General features: G+C 44.4%; 1 protein-coding gene across 2 annotated transcripts in view; it reads right to left on the bottom strand.

The window, feature by feature from the left end:
- LOC309797677 (kelch-like protein 12) overlaps nt 1–23,398 on the bottom strand; it is a 28,019-nt gene extending 4,621 nt beyond the window's left edge. Inside the window, exons 1-6 of one of the 2 annotated variants that reach the window (XM_082646127.1) lie at nt 23,292–23,398; nt 21,329–21,562; nt 15,116–15,269; nt 13,865–14,082; nt 9,458–9,607; nt 7,176–7,290 (exon numbers count right to left, since the gene is read on the bottom strand). In XM_082646127.1, coding sequence (XP_082502253.1) covers nt 7,176–7,290; nt 9,458–9,607; nt 13,865–14,082; nt 15,116–15,269; nt 21,329–21,523 — 832 coding nt within the window. In that variant the 5' untranslated portion in view covers nt 21,524–21,562; nt 23,292–23,398. Of the gene's footprint in view, nt 1–7,175; nt 7,291–9,457; nt 9,608–13,864; nt 14,083–15,115; nt 15,270–21,328; nt 21,563–23,054; nt 23,200–23,291 lie in introns of those variants that run through there. The other variant, XM_082646126.1, reaches the window with a different exon arrangement.
- Between the last annotated feature and the right edge of the window lie 681 nt (nt 23,399–24,079).

Consider the following 24,079-nt stretch of genomic DNA (forward strand, 5'->3'; position numbering starts at 1 on the left):
ACCTGAAGTAGGAGATTCATCATACGGCTGCCTAACAGGAAATTATTTCTTCCTGAGAACCCGAATCTCTGAAATTTAAATTTCTGGACAACATTAAAACTCCGGAAGGCAAGCGTGAACACACCCTACACCATTTCAACCCATCTAGACAACTTGGCTGATTTCACAACGGGCCCCAAGTGCAGGCTGGAGGCTGGAGGGGCTCTCTCTGCCCTTCTCACCCTGTAAAACTCAGAAGGGGAGATTTTTTGCAGTGGCAAAGAATGCTCTCCTAACCTTGTCCCCAAAAAGTTGAGAGTTGTGGCTTAGGAACCAAATGATAGATTAAAAAAATCTTTTCCATGACTTTTATTTTTCCAGATTAGCCAACTATACGACCACATTCCCTGCTAATTCATCAAAACTGCCAGGTAATCATAAGACTAGGCTTTTAAAAGGGAGTCTTTTTCTCTACTATTTTCCCAAACAAGACATTTTGATAGCTTTTATATCGTCCCCTTTCCCCTAAGGACTTATTTGGATAATCTTATTCTGATAATGTTTCTTTTGAGGAAGTCCCCTGTGTATTGTTCTACTGGAGAGAACACTTAGCTGGAGCATCTAGGGAAATTCAGTCACCAGGAGGGCATTTTGTTGACCTGGACTTGAAAGAGCAAATGCAGTGCCTTTAAACTGACAAGAAATACAGACAAGCCCCTAATGAAGTCACGGCTGTGACAGTCACCCACAGCTGCTATGACCATCAGGGAAAAGCTCACATACGCTTCACAACACTCAGCAGGAAGCACGCCACCATCACTTACGAAGTATTCTTGCCGAAAAATTGAGGCTGAATCTTGACTCTTATCAAGCGTCTAGTCTAACCACCAGTTTACAGGAGATTCAGGGGACAGAAGAATGTGCTAAATGAGACTACTTGGATGCAGTCAACAGAATCTAGACTGTGGGAAATTCTACAGGTTTCTTTAACAGATAAATTGCAAAGGAAAACCAAAGCAGGAGGGAAAAAACTATGGATTAAAAGAGACTAAAGAGGACTTCCCTGGTGGCACAGTGGTTAAGAATCTGCCTACCAATGCAGGGACACGGGTTCAATCCCTGGTCCAGGAAGATCCCACATGCCACGGAGCAACTAAGGCTGTGCGCCACAGCTACCGATCCTGCGCTCTAGAGCCTGCGAGCCACAACTACTGAGCCCACACGCCACAACTACTGAAGCCTGTGCGCCTACAGCACGGGCTCCACAACAAGAGAAGCCACCACAATGAGAAGCCCACGCACCACAACGAAGACTAGCCCCAGCTCGCCGCAACTAGAGAAAGCTCACGCGCAGCAACGAAGACCCAATGCAGCCAAAAATAAATAAATAAATTAAAGCCCAACAAAAATATGTGGAGGGCCTCCCTGGTGGCGCAGTGGTTGAGAGTCCGCCTGCCGATGCAGGGGATACGGGTTCGTGCCCCGGTCTGGGAGGATCCCATATGCCGCGGAGCGGCTGGGCCCGTGAGCCATGGCCGCTGGGCCTGCGCGTCCGGAGCCTGTGCTCCGCAACGGGAGAGGCCACAACAGTGAGAGGCCCGCATACCGCAAAAAGAAAAAAAAAAAAAAAAAAAAATGTGGAAAAAAATAGTTTCAAAATAAAATAAAAGAGACGAAAGAGTGCTCTGAACTCAGTGCAATGTGTGGGCCTTGTCTGGATCCTGATTGGAGCAACTGAAGTGTCAAAAACAAAGAAAAATCAATTACGGGAAAACTGAGGAAGTGTGTATGTGTACTTGATATCTGATGAAGATAAATACTTGGTTGTGTGTTTCTTATCTTTTAGAGATACACACGAAAGCATAATATATATGGATGGAATTTTATCCTGTCTGGGATTTGCTTCAAAATACGTAGGCTATGAGTTGATAATTGTTGAAACTGGACAATAGGTATGGGGGAAATCCTTATATTATTCTGTTTTTATACATGTTTGAAATTTTTCTTAAACCCACACATAAAGCATGGACTTTAACTTCCCCCTCTGAGAGGGCACCTGTCTGTGAACTTGCCAAATAAAGTACGTGGCCCCTTCTCCAAGGTGAGCAGCCATCTCCTTTTAGAAAACAAAGCATTTGAACAAAGGGCCCTTTTGTATGATGCAGATTTTATTTCTGAAATCCCTCCAAGCTGGGGGAGGCCAGGGCCTGCGTTGGCAGCACTTCCCCGCCATCTGCCCCTTTCTCCCCCTCTGACTTGAGCAGAGGAGGTGAGACAGTGATGAGTCCCGAAAGCACCCACAACAACCGAGGGGATTTTCTATGCTTCGCACATTAAAAAAAATACCATTGATTTTCAGCTTTAATTTCAAAATCTGGAGGACCAATAGCACTCCCGTTGGCTGCAAGTTTCTCAGTAAACCTCCTGGTAACCCTGCATCCACAGAGGAACGTGGACAAGGTGTCAGCGTGAGTCGCTCAGTGATTTATGGCTCTGAACCCTGGGGCTCCTAGGTCACTAGAGGCTGGGGTGTCCGAACCTCTCTGCAAGGAAGGCCTGTTTTCATTACTTTCCCTGAAAGATCCTGTGTTTTGAAAGACTGCCTGCCACGTGAGTTTAAGTGGTTAACTTCCCCACTGCAGCCGGAGTTCATGTCAGTGCCAACAGAGCTTTTGATAAGGATGAGAGGGCCAGTGTTTTCACACTGAAAACATGTAATTTTAGTCAATTCTGATGTCTGTTTAGCCTGTGTAGCTTTTTCTAGCACAAAATTGATTTTCTTTTAAAAAGTTTAAAAAATAACTCAAGGGCTAGTATGACTGTCATCCTCACTCACATGTTACCCACCCTTTGGTTAAAAAGATTTAAGAATTTTATGTCTTGTGATTATAAAACATATAATATATAAAATACATTATCAGTGTTAAAAAGCTTAAAAAGATTTAGCTATAATTCCACAATACAAAGACACAGCGAAGCGTAAGATTATTTCCTTCCAGTTTTGTTTCTCAATATTTATAGAACATAAATGGGACCATGTTGTAGTGCGTCCTGTTTTATCTCATTTTCTCGAGGTATTAACAAACTCCTGTAATATATGATTTTAATATTCTTAGGCATTTCAGGGGTTCGTGATGTGGGGTTATACATCATCGCATATAACCCTATGATGAACATCCTTGAGTATGGCACTTTCCCCGGTCATTTTCTTCACACAGTAATGGGAGGACTGCCTGGTGGAGGATGTGAACCGTAAGGGGTCTTTTGACCTGCAGCGTGCGGTGCTGCGGCCGACACGAATCCCACCCCCACCAACACTCCAAGGCGCCACCATTCCGCCCTGTGGCACTGGCGCTGTCTTTGTATTCCTTGATACGTCGGTAGGCGAACAATCGGATTTATTGACTCAGTGCTTGCCTCATCACTGCTAAGGCTTTATAACTACTTCGGCCGAATCTCGCCCCTTATATTGAGCAGGACTCCCCTTCTAGGAGCCGTACACTCAAGTCTCTAGTGTTTCTTTCTTGCATGCATTTTTATGAGCTCTTTGCATGCAAACGACTTTAACCTTTTGCTGTGGCTGCAGCAGATTTATTTTCCTGATTTGTCTTACAGTGTTGTACATGGTTTTTATTTAGTCAAGTACACTGGCCTTGCCTTTTGCAACTTCTTCTATTGCTTTGTGCCTAGAAAGTCTTCCTCCCTCAGAGGAACTCCTAGGGTTTCACTGTTTTTGGACCCTCAGCTGGGACCACTACTCCAGCAGACTTACTAATGTGAGAAAAAGCCAGGGAAAGGGCCGACCAGAAGGAAGCCTGTTTGTTCTCTGCCAAGGAATGGGGCACTTGCCAAGTTAGATTCTTATCTTTATGATGAGGAAAATGTGTCCAAAACACCTGATAAGAGCAGTGTGAAAAGGCGCATTACTCACACCAAGGCGTCCCAACAGTGCCAGTCACTATTTTTTTGGGGGGGGAGGAGGGGAACGTGTGTGCGCTGGGGTGTTTTGTTGGAGGAAAGTGCAGACAGGCTGCAGGACTGCTAAGAACAGGTTCAGGGACCGACATTTCCATGTGCTCGGAAAAGAAGCCAGCGACAAAGTAGGAACTACAATTTCTATTACATCTTTTATGAGAGAGTAATGGGTAAGATTAACAATTAAAACAAAATCCCCACACATTATTTGGCATTGCTGTTTTTCCTCAGCTGTATATTTAATTTCCTTATGCTGTATGCAAAGAGCCATCATCCTGGTAACTGACTTAGCAACCTCTATGAATAGAGACGGGCAGAGAGGACAGGATGGCTGGAACAATTTACTTCTAAGGTACTAACGTGGAGATGCTAAATTAAGAATCTGGTAGGGAACAGTTTCATTATTTCCTTCCTAGAACTTTTGAAAAAATGACCTCAAAACTATGAGGGCGTGTAGAATCATATTCTAATCCCTCAAGGTCAGGACAATAAGCAAGTTCTCTGAGCAAGCAGGAGCTTTCTGCTGCCTGTTCAAAGAAAAGCAGGAAATGCACTCTAAAGAACCTTCTGGGTTTGGTGGTTCACACAAATTTTCATTGGACTTAGTTCGATTTAAGAAGCAATTATGTACTGGTTGGGACACTTCTGGCTCTACAAGAAAGAAACACATCTTCTGTATTGGAAAGAACTCTAGTGGCTGAATTTAACTCCTTTCATATGCCGAAGAAGAAATGGTAATCCAGAGAAGCTGAAGGACTTGTCGAAGTTCAAACAGCACGTTAGCAGAGTAACAGAACCCGGAGTGAAAAATCAAAGTAAGCGAGATGTCTTACCTCCTAGTGCCAGATTCTTTCCTCTACATCGCTGGCTTACCTGGTACTTCCAGAATATATATTTGTTATCTTCTCTGTAAGCTTATGGTAATAACACGGAGGTATATAAACAAAACCCTGGTAGTTAATATTCCCCCGCAATCTCACTTTATTAAAGGTTTGGTGTTTATCCTGCATACATATCGTGTGTTTATGCTCAGGCAAACGCACATGTATAGGAGCTTTTGCCTCTTTCTTTTCCCCCACTCAGCGTACACAATTAATGTTACGTGTGTCTGACTCAAGGCTTTTAACAGTTCCGTGACATTCCATGGTACAGCTGTGCTATACTTCAGTCAACCATTAACCCCCCTTTACTTGGCATTCAGGTTGTATTCATTTTTTTCTGGATATTAGCGATTTACAGTAAACATTCTTATGCATGTATCTTTCCTCATATGTGCTTACTTCCGTACTGACACACTGTCTCTACAGCACAGATTCCCGGAGATGGGACACACAGGGTGCGCCCGTTTTAAACTCTGGTGACTACCTTGGTCTAATCTGTGGCTCCAGACCTCCTAGTGGAGCATCTTTTAAGCGCACGGTGTTCCCTCACGCGTGCTCCTCTGTGTGCTACCTGTGCGCCTCCCATGCCGGCTTCTGTGGGGTCACTGCTCTTTTCCTTGTTGATACATATGGGTTCTTTTTACGTAGAAATGTTAACCTCTTGTCATACATATTGAGTATATTGTCTCCCAGTCCCCGTCTTTTGACTGTACGTCTTTTGCCAACAATTTTAAAAAAACAAAAAATCCCAAAAAACTGATGCAGTCAAGTAACCTTGAATACTTCTAGGTTTTTCTGTTTTAGTTAAAAAAGGGGAGTACAGAGAAGGGAGGTTGCTCTCTCATGGATACAGAATCCCAGTTTTGTAAGATGAGAAGAGTCCTGGACATGGCTTGTACAACCGTGTGAATGTATTTAACACTGCTGATCTGTACACTTAAAATGGAGAAGATGGTAAAGTTTATGTTATGTATATTTTACCACAATTAAAAATAGAAAAAAAGGCTCCCACCCAGAAGTTATACAAATAATTTTCGTATAATTTCTTCTAATATTTTCATGATTTTTCACTTAGTCCTTCAATCTTTTAAAAAAAATTTCCTTTTGTATTTTCTCCATTTATCTTGTGTTGATTACATATCTCTGTATGTAACAAGCAATACAGATCACATTTTGTCATCTCCCAGGAATTAACAGAACAGCATCCCTTTAAAAACAACAATAACAAACAGTAGTATCTCTGGGTGGTGGAATTATGGATGACTCATTTATTTTTTGCTCCTCTGTATTTCTAAAACTTCTACAGATATGTACTACTTATGCCATTAAAAAATGAGATAAATCATCATTCTACTTAAATCTATCAATGAAAGGCTTAATTATCCATTAACACCTTAGCACACGAGTCCACAGTCAGATAAGAGCAAAAATACGAAGTGATAAAAATGAGATACCACCCCATATACACAGAGTAATTTATAACCTATGAAATGCTATTACTACATACAGTATCTAGGATCCTGGGACAGTGAAATGGAAGTGACGTAACATTTGAGCACAGATTACGTGCCAGCTGCAATGTCAGGCATCTTACATGCGTGATGTCATTGGGCCTCCACAACAACCAGTGTGATAAGACATTAGTGTCCTCATTTCAGAGGCGGAAGTGTCGGCTCAGACAAGTGGACACCCTGCCCAGGCTCACAACCAGCCAGTCACTGGCTGGGCTGGGATCTGAACCCAGGTCTGTCTGCCGACATGACAGCCTCCGTGCACAGCACTCACGTGTGCCGAGAGCCGTTCTCAGCCTTTCACTTGCTCTTCACGACAACCTTCAAGGGAGGAGCTATGATGGCCCCCATTTTACAGATGAGGCAACTGACACAGAGAGGCTGAGTTTCCTGCCGAACACCTGGCAAGTGGTAAATGGGGACCTGCACCCAACCCACAGTCTGGCTTGAGTCCAGGCCCTTGACCACCGCATGCCATTGCCTCTGACCACCCGGGACTCCTCTGCAGGTCACCACGCTGCTGCTTCCCCTTCCTCTTTTCTCTTCACGTGGAGAAGGGCAGAGGTGGGGGAAGCAGACCACTTACTCACTACATGACATTTGAGATATTTCTAATTCACAGGCTCCAAATATACTGAAATACAGTGATAACTTATGTTGCATGATACTTGACAGTTTATGAAGTGGTTTCACACACTTTATCTCATGTAATCCTCCAAAGAGTTATGTGAAATAGAAGGGAAGATATCCTTGGTTTATAGGAAAGAAAGCTCAGGGTGGTAAAGGGACTTGTACAAGTTGACACAATTAATACAAGATGCCAGCTTACCTAGACGCGCCCTTGTCCTGGGTCCCTGCATCTGACTGCGCAGCTCAGGCCTCAGATGAAACTTCTTTGCTTCATCAACGAGGTCCCTGCACTGTAAACTACAGCGGATGAAAGGCTGAAATACAGCAGGTAGGAGAGTGAGCTGCAGGACCACCTCTAATAAAAGCATAAATGGCACATATAAAGCATTAAATTCTTAACACGGAAAACCAGTTTCCAAAGCCCTGTGGTTCCAGGAGGGCTGCTGGTAATAATTATGCTACGGGTTTCCGGAATGATTAAAAAAAGATTTTTTGAATAGACGTTACATGATTCAAAGGTATGTGAGGGGTGTGTGAGTGGACTATAAGGAAGAAATTACAAACAGGAGGCAAAGAATTTGAGATGTGACACTAATCACCGGCATCTTTTCTAATGCGAACGACTGCAAAGCTGTGTCTGTAATTAACTTCCAAAGAGACCAGGGTTGGGCCAGAAGCAGGAGCACACACGAGACGTCAGGGCCTCACCTACACATTACAAATCAGCGGCCCCCAGGGTAGCCTCCAGGTAATGCACATGGTGAAGGTCAGAAAACGCACCACCGAGATCTCAGGCTGGAGAAACACTTATAAACAAACACGATATGATCCAAGTTGATATTATTGGGTTGACCAAAAAGTTCGTTCGGTTTTTTCCTAAGCTGGCTCTAGTAGCACTTAGCTGACTTTAACTTCCTTCGAAACCATTTTTTTTAGATTGTATTGTGACAGCTGTCATATCAGCGTGCATTAAAAAATACTTATCAAAATCGTTGAATTTTTCTGTAGCCATTTTAATACTGAAGATGGAAGGAAAAAGCAACATTCTTGGCATATCATGCTTTATTATTTCAAGAAAGGTTAAAAATGCAACTGAAACGCAGAAAAAGATTTGTGTAGTGTATGGAGAAGGTGCTGTGACTAATCAAATGTGTCAAAAGTGGTTTGCGAAGTTTCGTGCTGGAGATTTCTCACTGGACAATGCTCCACGGTCTGGCAGACCAGTTGACAGTGATCAAATCGAGACATTCATTGCGAAAATCAACGTTATACCACGCGGGAGACAGCCGACGTACTCAGAAGGTCCAAATCAAGCACTGAAAATCATTTGCACCAGCTTGGTTAATTGCTTTGATGTCTGAGTTCAGTATTAAGTGGAAAAAAACCTTCTTGACCATATTACCGCAAGCGATTCTCTACTGAAAGGTAACAAAAATGTTCCATTTTTAAATTATGACTGACGAAGAAAAGTGGATAGTGTACAACAATGTGGAACGGAAGAGATCGTGGGGCAAGCGAAATGAACCACCATCAACCACACCAAAGGCCAGTCTTCATCCAAAGAAGGTGGTGTTGTGTATATGGTGGGATTGGAAGGGAGTCCTCTATTTTGAGCTCCTTCCGGAAAATGAAATGATTAATTTCATCAAGTACTGCTCCCAGTTAGACCAACTGAAAGCAGCACTCAACGAAAAGCATCCAGAATTAGTCAACAGAAAACGTGTAATCTTCCATCAGGATAACGCAAGGCTGCATTTTTCTTTGATGACCAGGCAGAAACTGTTACAGCTTGGCTGGGAAGTTCTGATTCACCTGCCAGACATTGTACCTTCGGATCTCCACTTATTTTGATCTTTACAAAATTCTCTTAATGGAAAAAATTCCAATTCCCTGGAATACTGTAAAATGCACCTGGAACAGTTCGTTGCTCAAAAAGATAAAAAGTTTTGGGAAGATGGAATTATGAAGTTGCCTGAAAAAGGACAGAAGGTAGTGGAAAAAAACGGTGAATACGTCTTTCAATAAAGTTCTTGGTGAAAATGAAAAATGTGTCTTTTATTTTTACTTAAAAACTGAAGGAACCTTTTGGCCAACCCAATAAATGCATCAAACTCCTTTCATGCTGGCCTCACCAGAAATCAAAAATAGAGACTAGGTAAGCAAAGCACCTTTTCCAAGGCAATTTGGAACAATTGCTGTTTAACAGAGAAGGGGACAAAACTTATCATCCAATGTTGCTTATGCAAAACACTGAGCAGCATGTAAAATGAAAAGACAACAAAGCACAAAATTAAATTAAGCCATAGACTTTCATTTCTGCCAGGAGACTGACCGGCCAAGCGACCGCCTGCAGACTCCCCGCCCCAGGCCCCCTGGGACATGCTTCCCAGGACACTCGTGCCTCCTCTGAGGTGACCAGTTCTGGGTTCACGACACGAAGCTACAAGAGATGCCCACAGCCCTGAGTCCTGTGTGGCTCACCTCGGCATCTATGACATCCGTGATGTACCTGGGCGTCAGCAGGGGCATACGGACGTACTGCAGCAGGTCCGGCAGAGACTCTTCCCGCCCCTCCCTGGCGTGCTTCACCCAGTTGATGACGGCCTCGAAGACGGGCTCTTCAGAATCCACCTGCGGGTGCGTGACCACATGGTGGGGCTGCTCTGTAACCTTGCTTCCCTTCCCTTCCCTTCCCTTCCCGCCCCATTCCCGCCACCGTTATTTCCCATCTCCCAGAAATAAGCAGGCTCTTGGGAAAACAATCGTTTCAGACACAACTTGCTGAGATCATGAAGAGAGTTATAGTCAAATCGGGTGAAAAAAGCCTAAGAGAGAGAGTCCCTAATAGACCATCAGTCACAAATCGGCTTTTAATTCAGAATTTTCCCCATTCCTGAATTTTTTTCTGGTTATTTCTGAAACTTCAGCAGGGGAAGGGGGAATCTGCTGCCCTATTCGAAACTGGCTCTTTTTTTTTTTAAATTTATTTTGTTTATTTTTATTTTTGGCTGCGTTGGGTCTTCGTTGCTGCACGCGGGCTTTCTCTAGTTGTGGCGAGCGGGAGCTAGGCTTCGTTGCGGTGCGTGGGCTTCTCATCGCGGTGGCTTCTCTTGTTGCGGAGCACGGGCTCTAGGCACACGGGCTTCAGTTGTTGCGGCACACGGGCTCAGCAGTTGTGGCTCGCGGGACCTAGAGCTCAGGCTCAGTAGTTGTGGCGCACGGGATTAGCTGCTCCGCGGCATGTGAGATCTTCCCGGACCAGGGGTCGAACCCGTGTCCCCTGCATTGGCAGCCGGATTCTTAACCACTGAGCCACCAGGGAAGCCCCCGAAACTGGCTCCTAAAATAACTTATACTCATAGGTGTTGTCTAAGGACCTCCATGCTCACTCTCGGACCCCTAAGCCAAGGCTGTGAGCAGGAACTTCCCTTAAGGCATCGTGAAGAGTGCAGGGTCTTCAAAGCACTGTCAATTAGGATTTGAGCAACTACTCTGTATTAGGCACCGTGCTATTTGAGATGACACATATAATTAATCATTTGGGGAACTTAGGTCTAAGCTACATGTGACAGACTGGATAAGACACACCCTAGAAAACCTACATTACGTCCCTGGACAAGCATACGGTACAGTAACACCTAGTACCTCCCTGAAACTGACACCTGAGGACTAGGCCTGTGTCCCTCCATCAGCCCCTAGAGTGTGTCTGTTCTGAGATAACTTTCAGAGTGTGACAGTGCCCAGACAAAGACATCACTCTGTGGACCTCTCTCAAGACTTGAAAACACAGAAAATGTTTCAGAATGTTCATTCATTTGATGGATTTACCAAACACCTACTAGTGCCAGGAATTGTGGAGGGTAATTATACAACGGTGAAGTCAGACACGAACCTTCCTCTTAAGTGGGGAGATAACTGTTAAATCAGAAAAACGAACAATCCCACTCTGTCATTATGTACCACATAGGAAACGTACGGGGGCTACGAGACAGAATAACATGAGATTTCATTAGGCTGACGGGACGGGGAATGCCTCCCTGCAGGAGCAACAGCTTTAAACCTGATGGAAGAGTAGCAGTTAGCGGTAGCCTCGGGGCAGACAGAAAGCACTCGGAAAAGCCCTACAACTGCGCTTTCCAACACAGTAGCCATGAGCCACGTGTGCTTTTTACATCTACATTAATTAAAATGAAGTTAAATTAAAAATTCAGCTTCGGGAATTCCCTGGCGGTCCAGTGGTTAGGACTCCACGCTTCCATTGAAGGGAGCACAGGTTCAATCCCTGGTCGGGGAACTAAGATCCCGAAAGCCGTGTGGTGCGGCTGAAAAACCCCCCAAAACCCCCAAAGTCTGTCCTTAATAGCAATGAACGTGGCCAAAAAAAATTCAGCTTCTCAGTCACACTGGCCACATTTCAAGTGCTCAACAGCCACCTGTAGCTAGTGGCCAGTGAACTGGACAGCACAGACACAGGTCCTTTCCATCTTCACAGGACTTTCTATTGGACAGCCTGGGAAACGACAGAGGCTGGTGTTGCAGAATGAATGAGGGAGGGGATGAGAAAGACCAAGCTGGAGAAGTAAACAGAGCATCAGGAGACTGGATTTCACTCTAAACCGTTAACAGGCTTCAAGTAGGCCAGTGTTGGGCCCCACTGACGTCTGGTAAAGATTTCTCCGAGAGCCGCGGGAGGGCGGTTTAGAAGGGCTAAGAGCTGGGAGGCCAGTTAGAAGCTACTCTGGTCCATCAGGCAAAAGGTGATGCTTAGCCTACGGCAGTGATGACAGAATCTGTGTAACCAACTTTATGGGAGGTCGAACTAACCCAGCCTACTCACGGATTACATGCAGGTGAGGGTGCAGGAGGGCGGTCATGGCTTTTTCAATAAACTTTGGTTAAAGGCAAGGACGACAGGCTAATAGTTCTGAACAGTTGCGTGCTAGACTCTGACACGTTCTAGGTTTAAAGTAGATATATCCATTTAAAATGGGGTTTTTCAATCATGAGCAGAGATCCTTTATCTTACTGAGGACAGAATAAACTAGAATTGCAGAGAAACAGCTAAACTGGGAAGAAAAGCCCCCAACACTAATGCTTCACTATGGAGAAAATATTCTCCATAATAAATTTTCCCAGAGACTTCGTTTACGTATCAGGCACTGACATTCTTATTTAATGCTCAGAACAGCCCTACGTAGTAAGTACGACTAGTATCTACATTTTATGGGAGAGGGATCTGAAGGTCAGGGGTTAGGGGACACACGTCACACAGCCAAGCCCAAACCCCAGTGTGACCCTGAAGCCCGTGTTGTTTTAAACAACGTGACAGGCTGCCTCCATTGTTTCAAGTACTATTGTTTTACATGGTCCAGAGGAAGCGTTAGCCCCGGGGCCAGACATCTGGTTCCTGTTTCTGGCTGGTGTATGAAAGACAAAAAGTGTCATTTGCTGAAAAAAAGCAAAGGCCAGTCTCGCTGGACACTTAAGGAAGACTGTACAAAAGAGTTCATCCTGGCTTCTGCAGAGGTCAGTTGTTTGCCCTCCCTGTTCCATCTGGTTTTATCCCCCAGTCTCCACTGTTCTAAAATAAATGGTTGCTGTGACTACTTCCAGATCTGGTCAAATAGAAACACAGCTCACAGCTCCGTGGTGAAGAGAGCAGACTGTGGATGCAGATGGGCGGTGCAAGTCCTGCCCCTCTTAGCTGGGTGAGGGTGATGACTAATCACAGCGCCAGTTTCCTCCTCTGAAAAATGGACACAGTTCTGAGAACTGAACAAGATTTACAAATGCCGGACTTCCCCAGCAGTCGTCAACGATTAAGACTCTGTGCTCCCAACGTAGGGGCCCAGGTTCGATCCCTGGTCAGGGAACTAGATAGAGCCTGCATGCCGCAACTAAGACCCGGCACAGCCAAATAAATAAATAAGTAAACGTTTAAAGTCGTTTCTCATTATTATCTCAGGAGAGTGAGAGAGGAAAAAAAAATAAAAGAACTCTTAGCCTCTTTAGAGAATCGAATGTCTCCTCACTGGGGAAAACAAACCCAACAGGTAGACTCCTCCCCAGCACTTGGCTCTGCTAGGTGTCTTCCAGAAGCTCCTAACCAGAGGGCTGGAGCGCTGGAGAGGAATGCCTGGCTGCGGCGACACGCACAGCCCCCGCTGCACTCACTGCGGCTCCCAGCCTAACTACAGATCCACACGCAACCCCCCCCCCCCCCCCCCCCCCGCGAAGGACGAAGGCTCGCTCCCTGCTGGGCCGTGCCCCTGGGCGCTCCGGCACACGGAGGCGGGCCCCTGCGGCGTCAACGCCCGGTCCGCAGGGCCCTCTACTTCCACGGGCGCTGATGGGCGCTGATGAGCTGCCTCCGGCTCACCATCTCCAACCTGCTGCCCGGTCCTTTCTGATCCGCCCCCTTTACGATCTAGTTTAAATCCAGAAGGTTTTCTTCTCTCCTCTATGGAATTTCCTCCCCTTGAACAGGCTCATTATTCTCCTGACACTCAGTCATCATTTTTGTCTTCCTGTTTGTCGCCACTACTACACTGTGAATTCTCTGGAACCAAGACTGTCTCTTATGCACTCTTGGCTCCCCAGCACCTGGCATGGCGATGGCTATACGGGAAGACATTCTTGGTAAATGTTTTAAAATGCTTATTCCATACTGTTTAATAGTGATTCTTAACCGCTGGGATCACAAATTTCATTGAGGGAGGTAGCGAACTCCCATAAATAGGCAAATACGTTTGGCACGTAATTTCAGGGACATTTAATGAAACCTCAGAGCTTAATATGGACCCTGCTACAGACGTATAACAACTCCACCTTGCTTTCTGATCTTCTGGCCCAGTCCTGAAGAGAGCTAATGCCAAGCCAAGTCTGTACCTGGATCTCATCACACTTGATGAGCTTTTCCACCTCTCCTTGACTGAGAAGAATGAATTCTTCATGCTGCACCACTTCAGGAAAATGCTTCTGGCTAAAAACCTCAGCTGCTTGCATCAGATCAACACAGTTGTGAGTTTCCGCAAAGTCCCTGATACCCAGGCAGTTAGAAGGGTCCAGCTGGCTTTCCAAGAACTCGCAGCAGGCTTGCTTCACGCCTAGGACAGACAAAAACAGTGAGTCCTTGAGGACACTCGGCCAGGTAGATGGGCCTATATTCTTGGATCACAACATCTCCAGGTTGTATCAGAGGAACCCTGGCTCAACACCTAAGAATCAGGTTAGAAATTTTATGCTTTGGGAATTCAAATCCTATTTTTGTCTTATGTGCTGTGTGGCCTTCTGCAAGGACTTTACAAATATCTGCTGCTGCATTAGAACAAGTACAGCAAGACGAATTGCTTGTATGGACACCACCACAATTAAACAAACATGCCTATAAAACTCTTGGGAATCAAGCTATAAAATCAACTTAATTTAGCATAGGGTACCTAATTTCTACTCCACATGAAGACGTACTCAAAGACTCCGGTGAAGGAAAAATAGGAGATACTGATAACAATCTCATATTTGTCTAACTGAAAAGCTCAGAGTATAAAATTAATGTTAGAGCTGTGCACTAATGCAAAAACTTCACACTGTTTCAATCATGTATCAAAAACTGAAAATAACAGAAACAGAACTGGAGGTGAGGACAGACAGGTTGGGAATTGGAAGGGGGATCATCTCCAATCCTGTGAAAACTTTACACTTTCATTTTTGTGTGTCAATTTAAATTTTTAATAGATAATTTACATGATTCAACAAATTAACGGTACAGAAGGGTTTATGTGAATAGTCCCCCCAGCCTCCCGACCCACCTGGCCATCTAGTTCCCTTCCACAGAGGGAACGACGCTTATCAGTTTTCTGTGTTTCCCTGCAGGACTGTTGTGCACATACATGGAAGGAAAGGCATCTATTATCCCCTCCTCCACTTTTTTAAAAACAAAAAGTAAATGCTCTCTTCCAAAGAGCCAAAGACTCACATTTGGAGGCTACTCCATACCGCACTTGAAATCTCAACTTGTGTGCCATGGGCAGTAAACATGAGGCCCACAGTCTGTCTCCTTAATTTTCACGATTAAGTTTACATCACGAATTTTAAACATCTCCAGAGTCACTGTGGCACGAACAACTTTAGCACCTGTACCTTTCAGCTGAAGCAGGCAGGCTGCAGGGAGCAGTTCCTGGACATTCTCCACCGTCACGTGCACGGTCTCCGTGTACACAAAGTCCAACAGGATTTCCATGGTCGAGGCAGTTAAACCCTGGATATCTACATACGGTTTCCCCTTCTCTGAAAGCTGAAAGTTCAAAGGGTATGAAATCATGGTGGTTATAATTCCACAAGATTAAGGCAGAGTCTCATATACAAGAGCTTCAAGGGACATCAACAATATTAACTGAATATCGGAGGAACCCTGGCTCAACGCCTAAGAATCAGGTTAGAAATTTCATGCTTTGGGAATTCAAATCCTATTTTTGCCTATGTGCTGAAAGATCTAAAAAGAAAGATCGACTATTTTGTTTGATTTGTACAAAGCAAACACGGCATATATTTGTAGCTTTTCAAATGGGGGGAGCTATGTGTAACCCAAGAAGATACAGAGGTGACACCTCCCTGGAATATTAATTTTACTTGTGAATAACTTTAAATGCTGCTTTCATATTAAAACAAATACAGACGTAACACCAAATAGAACCAAAAGTTGCCATGAGCATGCCACTAGTGTCCATGAGCTTTTAAGATGAAATACAAACTTCGCTGAGATTTCATGCTTGTAGATGCCCCAGGAGTTCCAGCTCCAGACCCTCCAGGATGAGCCAGCAAGCACTGTCCTATCTGTCCCTAGACTACACGCAGGTCATCTTGAGAGGGCTTCTGCTGTACCACTGAAGACAGCAGGATTGTTTGATACTTCTTCAAATACTGGGTTGACTCTCTTTGGGGATTACCAAATTACTGGTGGTACATTTAACCTAGACTATATCCTTGGAGTTATGAATATAGTTGAGGCCAGATAATCATAGAAAATGGTTTGGCCAAGGGTAGAAATCTTCACTTTTACAGGATAGTCAACTATCTGAAAACTGATTACCTTACAAAAATTTTACTAGATTGTAACCTTAGTTTAGAAATTCCAATTACTTACAAAATTCCAGTGCACGTCCATTATGAACTAAATCTTTAGCATCAGCCCAGAATAATAATCAGAAAGTATTCTCTACCAAAGCCAAGAACAAAATAAATCCCTAACAATACAAAAAGTCACCAGTACATTATTTTGGAAAAACATTTTACTAACATTTAACACAGCATAAGTATTTACAAACAGAAACATGAGTACATTTATGCCAGGAATTTCTTAGTCAATAAACTATATTCCCATTAGCCAAATAGCTTAAATATGTAAATGAGATCACTATGTAATAACTTAGAGCAACTGTAGTATTTCACATTAATATTTGCTTTACAATTTTTCAGGGTGCCTCTCATTTACTATTATTTCATCTGATTCTCACAGCAACCTGGTAAGGCAGTTAGGTCTGATATTGCTGCCCTTTAAGACATAAAGGATCTAAGGTTCAGAGAAGTTACGTGACTTAACCAAGGCCTCAAGTAATAAGCGACAGATCAAAGCCAGGCCTCCTGCCTCACCCTGTGCTCTTTCAGTTGCACCACATTTAAGGAGCAATTTAGGGATGGAAGAGAACGAACAAGCCATCAAGTTCAATCACTCTGTTCTACAGACAACCTAGTGAGGTTAGATGGTCACCAGGGTTCACACAGAATTACTAAGAGAACTGAACCTAAAATCCAGGTCTCTCCCACCTCCTAGAGAAATGAAAATTAAAAAAAAATAAACAAATGGGACCTAATGAAACTTAAAAGCTTTTGCACAGCAAAGGAAACCATAAATAAGATGAAAAGACAACCCTCAGAATGGGAGAAAATATTTGCAAATGAAGCAACTGACGAAGGATTAACCTCCAAAATTTACAAGCAGCTCATGCAGCTCAATAACAAAAAAACCAAACCCAATCCAAAAATGGGCAGAAGACCTAAATAGACATTTCTCCAAAGAAGATATACAGATTGCCAACAAACACGTGAAAGGATGCTCAACATCACTAATCATTAGAGAAATGCAAATCAGGACTACAATGAGATATCATCTCACACCAGTCAGAATGGCCATCGTCAAAAAATCTACAAACTATAAATGCTGGAGAGGGTGTGGAGAAAAGGGAACCCTTTTGCACTGTTGGTGGGAATGTAAATTGATACAGTCACTATAGAGAACAGTATGGAGGTTCCTTAAAAAACTAAAAATAGAACTACCATACGACCCAGCAATCCCACTGCTGGGCATATACCCTGAGAAAACCATAATTCAAGAAGAGTCATGTACCACAATGTTCGCTGCAGCTCTATTTACAATAGCCAGGACATGGAAGCCACCTAAGTGTCCATCGGCAGATGAATGGATAAAGAAGATGTGACACATATATACAATGGAATATTTCTCAGCCATATAAGGAAACAAAATAAGAGTTATTTGTAGTGAGGTGGATGGACCTAGAGTCTGTCATACAGAGTGAAGTCAGAAAGAGAAAAAGAAATACCGTATGCTAACACATATATATGGAATCTAAAAAAAAAAAAAAAAAAAGGTTCTGAAGAACCTAGGGGCAGGACAGGAATAAAGATGCACATGTAGAGAATGGACTTGAGGACACGGGGAGGGGGAAGGGTAAGCTGGGATGAAGTGAGAGAGTGGCATGGACATATATACACCACCAAATGTAAAATAGATAGCTAGTGGGAAGCAGCCGCATAGCACAGGGAGATCAGCTCGGTGCTTTGTGAGCACCTAGAGGGGTGGGATAGGGAGGGGGGGAGGGAGACGCAAGAGGGAGGAGATATGGGGATATATGTATATGTATAGCTGTTATTCACTTTGTTGTAAAGCAGAAACTAACACACCACTGTAAAGCAATTATACTCCAATAAAGATGTTAAAAAAAAGAAAAAAAATCCAGGTCTCTGGAACCACTCCTTTAAACAACTTCAATGCAAGGGTATGCAGAACAGTATGGAGGTTCTTAAAAAACTAAAAAGAGAGTTATCATTGTAAACAGAGTTATCATACTCCTGGGCATATATCCAGAAAAGATGAAAACTTTAATTTGAAAAGCTACATGCACCCCAATGTTCATAGCAGCACTATTTATAATAGCCAAAACATGTAAGAAACCTAAGTGTCCATCAACAGATGAAAGGATAAAGAAGATGTGGTGTGTATACATATATGTGTGTGTGTGTATATATGTATATACACAGACACACACAATGGAATATTACTCAGCCATAAAATAGTAATAACAATTGTGCCATTTGCAGCAACATGGATGGGCCTAGAGATTATCATAGTAAGTGAGGTAAATCAGACAGAGAAAGACAAATACCATGACATTACTTCTGTAAGGAGTCTTAAAAAGTGATACAAGTGAACTTATTTACAAAACAGAAATAGACTCACAGATATAGGAAACAAATATATGGTTACCAAAGTGGGGAGAGGGAAAATTAGAAGTTTGGGATTAACAGATACACACTACTATATATAAAATAGGTAAACAACAAGGACCTACTGTACAGCACAGGGAACTATATTCAATATGTTGCAATAACCTATAATGCAAAAGAATCTGAAAAAGAATATACAGCACACATGTATAATTGAATTAGTTTGCCGTACATGTGAAACTAGCACAATGTTGTAAATAAACTATACTTCAATTAAAAAAAAAAAACCTCAAGGGGATAGGAGGATGAGTTAAATAGATGAGGAAGATGAAGAGGTACAAACTTCCAATTACAAAATAAATGAGTCACAGAGATGACACGTACAGCATGAGGAATAAAGTGAATGATACTGTAATACACTTGAACAGTGACAGATGGTAACTAGGTTTGTTGCGGTGATCATTTTATATTGTATAGAAATAATGAATTACTATGTTGTGCACCTCAAACATAGTGTTGTACGTTAATTATACTTCAGTTGAAAAGGACAAGACCATTTGACGCTTTCTTGCCTGATGTCAGTTTTTAAAGAAAGACTATAAAATAATCACTGGTGAGAAAAAAATAAAAGAGAGTTCTTTTACAGAACTCCACGCTAATTCCTGAACATGCAGAGAAAGAGTGAAGACAGGACGCACAACGTGTGGTGAGCAGCCAGCAGTCCGAGTCCTCAGTGCTTCCTGCTGGCAGCCGTGACACTCGCCCAGTTAAATAAATACCACTGCTTCTGGTGCTCCTTGGGGTACTGTACAGGACAGGGTCTGTAATGCCGCCCTGCACAGGGTCACTTTAAAATTAGCCTGGGGCTTCCCTGGTGGCGCACTGGTTAAGAATCCGCCTGTTAATGCAGGGGACACGGGTTCGAGCCCCGGTCTGGGAAGATCCCACATGCCGCGGAGCAACTAAGCCCGTGCACCACAACTACTGAGCCTGCGCTCTAGAGCCCGCGAGCCACAACTACTGAGTCTGCGCTCTAGAGCCCGCAAGCTACAGCTATTGAGCCCAAGTGCTGCAACTACTGAAGCTCGCGCACCTAGAGCCCATGCTCAGTGACAAGAGAAGTCACTGCAATGAGAAGCCCGCACACCGCAACGAAGAGTAGCCCCCCGCTCGCCGCAACTAGAGAAAGCCCGCGTGCAGCAACGAAGACCCAACTCAGCCAAAAATAAATAAATAAAATTAAACAAAAAAAAGCCTGGATCTGCTGGGGCGACGTGTCAGGCTTCCGTGTTCTCCCTACCAGCCATGTGACTGAGCACTGGTTCAGCATCACACATGACTCTGGCTTTACAATTAGAACATCAAAATGAGAATCAAGCTAAGTTAACTTAGGGTTAAATGCCCTCTACCATTTACAAGCTATAAGGCACTTAACACCTGAGACCTTATTTCTTCATTTGTAAAATGAGACGGTAACAGCTACCCCTGAGGTGCGTGGGATGCGACCATCACCTAACACAGCATCTGCCCATAAAAGGCAGTTACTGCCGTTTTCATGACACGGTCTCTCCCGCTCAGGTCAGCAGCAACAGCCGCACTGATACAACACTGGCGGTTGAGGGGATGTCGTAAAAGGTGTTACTGTAATGAAATACGTCGGCCACACAGATCAGCAGAGATAAACGATATAATCAACAGTGGCGTACTCACCATTCAAGCTGAACAAGAAATGAAGACAATGTATTTAAAATTCAAAAATCAGACTTGAGATACTGGGAGCTGAGGTCTGCAGTGCTCCCCTCCGCTCAGCTGAGTCCCTCACGATTCACCCAGCAGCCTCCTTCACATCTTAGCTGTCTTGCCAGGCAATTACTAAGGCAGTCTTTTTCCTAATACTTTGAGAGCAGTACCTCGTCTCTTGCCAAGCCAACCTGTTTCTAATTCCCTTGTTAAAGGCTTGTGCTCCAGAGCCAGCATATTTTTCTAGGTGATACGTCACATACGCACAGAGTCAGGCACTAAGCCCTCTCCCTCTCATTTGCAATTACTCTAAAGCCTTCACTGGTAGAATGAAGACTGATTTTCTCCACATATTGTTAGAACGAATGGGATGAGGACTGAGGCTCACTCCTCTTTCCTTCCCCCCTCCCTCTTCCCCAGTATTCACTTTAAAATATTAAACTTTAGAAGAAGGAAAACAAATTTAAAAAACAGTAAGTAGGGCTTCCCTGGTGGCGCAGTGGTTGAGAATCTGCCTGCCAATGCAGGGGACGCGGGTTCGAGCCCTGGTCTGGGAGGATCCCACAAGCCACAGAGCAACTGGGCCCGTGAGCCACAACTACTGAGCCTGCATGTCTGGAGCCTGTGCTCTGCAACAAGAGAGGCCACGATAGTGAGAGGCCCGTGCACCGCGATGAAGAGTGGTCCCCGCTTGCCACAACTGGAGAAAGCCCTCGCACAGAAACGAAGACCCAACACAGCCAAAAATAAATAAATAAATAAATTTAAATGTAAAAAACAGTAAGTAAAATCCAATAGCTGGTATTTGTCTTACTACATGCTAGACATTGTTCTAAGCACGTCATATGTAATTTTCTCAAGTAATTGTAACAGTAACCGTATGCTATTGTGTATTACTATCATCCCTCATTCAGAGATGAGAAAACTAAGGCACAGTCAAGTGGCAGATCTTATCCAGAGTCGGCCCATTTAACACCATACTATAGAAATTCACCATTACGTCAAACTTCTACTATTTTATTCAGTGAAATGAGACAACTGTGAAGTGACATGTGTGAGGTTTCACTTGTGAGGAGATGACTCACCACTTACCTCACTGGTGAACATGGCACAGAAGTAATCGCTGCAGGCAGCCAACACAATCCGATGGGCAGGGAAGTCTTTCTGTTCCACTCTCAGTGTCACATCACAGAGGGTATTGCTCTTCCTGAGGGAGTTCATGGAATTGAGGATGGATTTAGCATGAGTATTTGTCATTATGTCTTTGGGGGCCATAATGCCTCCCATCAGGCAATATGGAGAGAGAATGAAAGGGATCCTTGGATTCTGCAGGTACAAGAGAGAAAAAAAAAAAAACAACAATGAGCATATCTGAAGGACTGGAGAAACTAAATATATTCAGTTAGCTTTACAAATTAAGGAGGCTCCATGGGACTCAAACATCCACAGGTAGGAAGCACTCCTATTCCTGGTATTACCAACACAATCTAGCCACTAACTATCCCGAGTAAAAATGATCTCTTCTTCCTCTGAATTCCATTATCATCGAGTGCCCAAACCACTGGACATTTATTGGAATCAGTATGCAACTGTACTGTAAGTAGAAAGAGACGATACATTTCCTGCCTATCTTCACAAGGCTGCTGTTGCACATGATAAAAGGAGAAGATAAAATTTCTTAACGGTGTGACATCGCTCTTTTTAATATAACTCTAATCCTTAAGTAGATTAAGTAGGTAAATACTTAGAGGGTGGGGACCCTGTTTTATGTATTTTTTTCTCTCCTAGCACGTGTATAATAAATGGTTAGTAATAAAACACAAGAAAAGAAAAACTGCGTATTCAACCTAGGGCGATAAAGGCCAGTATCAGTAAAAATAAACTTTTTTTCTAAAGAAGCACACAAATAATTCTTTATGATGACGTCCAACTATATCTGGATTTCTTCTTAAAGTGAAACTTCAAATGAGGATGCAATACCTATAGTGAATAATGGAAACCATGCAAGCTTATTTATGAACTTTCTCTTAAGCTACTGAAGCTCTTCTATAGAAGGGTCTCCCTACTCTATTAGTAAACATCAATCAGCATTAACAAATCAATATTTGCAGTAATTCTTCTATACTGAGAGAGAGAGACTTGCTAGGATAGAAACCTATCAAAACTCTACGATTAATTTCACGGCCATTGCCAGTCACTTGTAAAGTTCACCTGTATGCACCAGTTAAATGAACTCAGTAGTATCAATAGGTTACATATAAAAAAGAATCAATGTAAGAAGTACTTTCGTGGTTGTTGACAGGCTTTAGTCACACTATTTTTGTCGTTGTTGTTTATTTGCTTCCAGGAAAATTTCTGGGGAATGAAATGGGGTGGTTATTAAGAGAGTCTGTCTTATGCGCAATCCAAAACTTTCTGAAAGGATCCAAGAAAATAAAATCAATCTACGGTTTTCAAGAGTCCACAACTCACAACCGTAATTTCATATGAATAGGAAAAACGAGATCCTAAATTCTCATCTACCCCTGTTTATAGTTAGGGTATTGTTCTATGAGCGCTCCAACCACTCCGCAAGACCCATTTTACAGAAAAGGTGATTCATCAAAGCATAAGATGATTTTCAAAAAGATTTCCCTTAAGTCAACTTAGTTTCAACTCTGGAGATGTGAGAAAGGTCTGCACAGACCCCCCTCCCCTTTACGGTGAAGACCTTCTCGGGGGGTTATGACCTGGCTCGGCCTGTCAAACCAACGCGACCCCAACGCGGCTCGGTCTCCCTCCCGGGGTTCCCGACCTCCGCCCTCCGCCCCGAGGTGACCTGGCCCAGGGCTCCCGCGAGCCTCCCGGTGGAGCGGCTGCGCCGCGGAAGCCTTGGGCGGCGTCGAATTGCGGAGGGGCCGCCTTCCCGGCGGGCGAGGAGCGATGCTGTGCTACCCGACAGCCTGCAGGCGGAGGTCGGGGCGCTGCACGCCAGGAGACTCCTCCTCGCCCGGAGGGGACGACGGTGGGAGGGGCGGCAGGGCAGGGCGTCGGCCGACGTCCCCGGGCCACTCACCTGCGCTCCGGCCCGTGGGCTGGGCGCGGGGCAAGCGGGCAGCCCGGGAAGAACCCAAGCGCCGCCGCCCCGACCCGGAGGCTCCGGCGCGGTCCCGGCGGCCGCGCGCGGTGATGACGTCACTGCCGCCCTGTCACGTGAGTGGCCACGTCACTTGACCCGAGGGTGCGCATTGCCGGCTTCTGCGAGTCCGGAGAAAGCAGCGCGGAGGGTTTGGGTGAATGGGGGCGGGGAACTGGGGGCGGAGGCGGGTACGGGCGCGAGGGCCGGGGTGCAGCCCCAGCCAGGTGACCGGCTGAGGCGATGTTCCCCAGGGCCGCGAGGCGCGGCGGACTGAGAGGATTCCAGAGATTTCTAAGCTAAGGGGCTGACTGCAGGGAGTGTTTTACCTGACAGGTATTCAGGAGCCCTCTTACATCGAGTAAACCCACGGAGGCTTCCAATTTCTTCACTTCCATTGTCCACAATGGCCTTTTCGGGCCGACCATCGCTGTGGTGAGAATCCTGTGAGTCCTTCGACCACGGACTTCAGCGTTCTCTGCATCACAGTCGGGCCTGTCATCACCGCTGGGTGGTTCTCCTCTGCTTCTGCACTCCGAGACAGTTAAGTGGAAGGAACTTGCGGTCTCTAGAAGCTGCACACTGCGAGGGAGATGGCGAAGGATCTTCTTAGAAGTCCCAGGAGTCCTCATCTCCCCTATTACGCTTCTGCTGCCTTTCACAGCTCTTGGATGCTGAGCTTCTGATTGATTTCGGCCCACTTATCTCAGTGGCTCAGAAGGGAATGA

The sequence above is a fragment of the Mesoplodon mirus genome (genome assembly GCF_964341445.2).
Source record: "Mesoplodon mirus genome assembly, contig: HAP1_SCAFFOLD_859, whole genome shotgun sequence".
Taxonomy (NCBI): Eukaryota; Metazoa; Chordata; class Mammalia; order Artiodactyla; family Ziphiidae; genus Mesoplodon; species Mesoplodon mirus.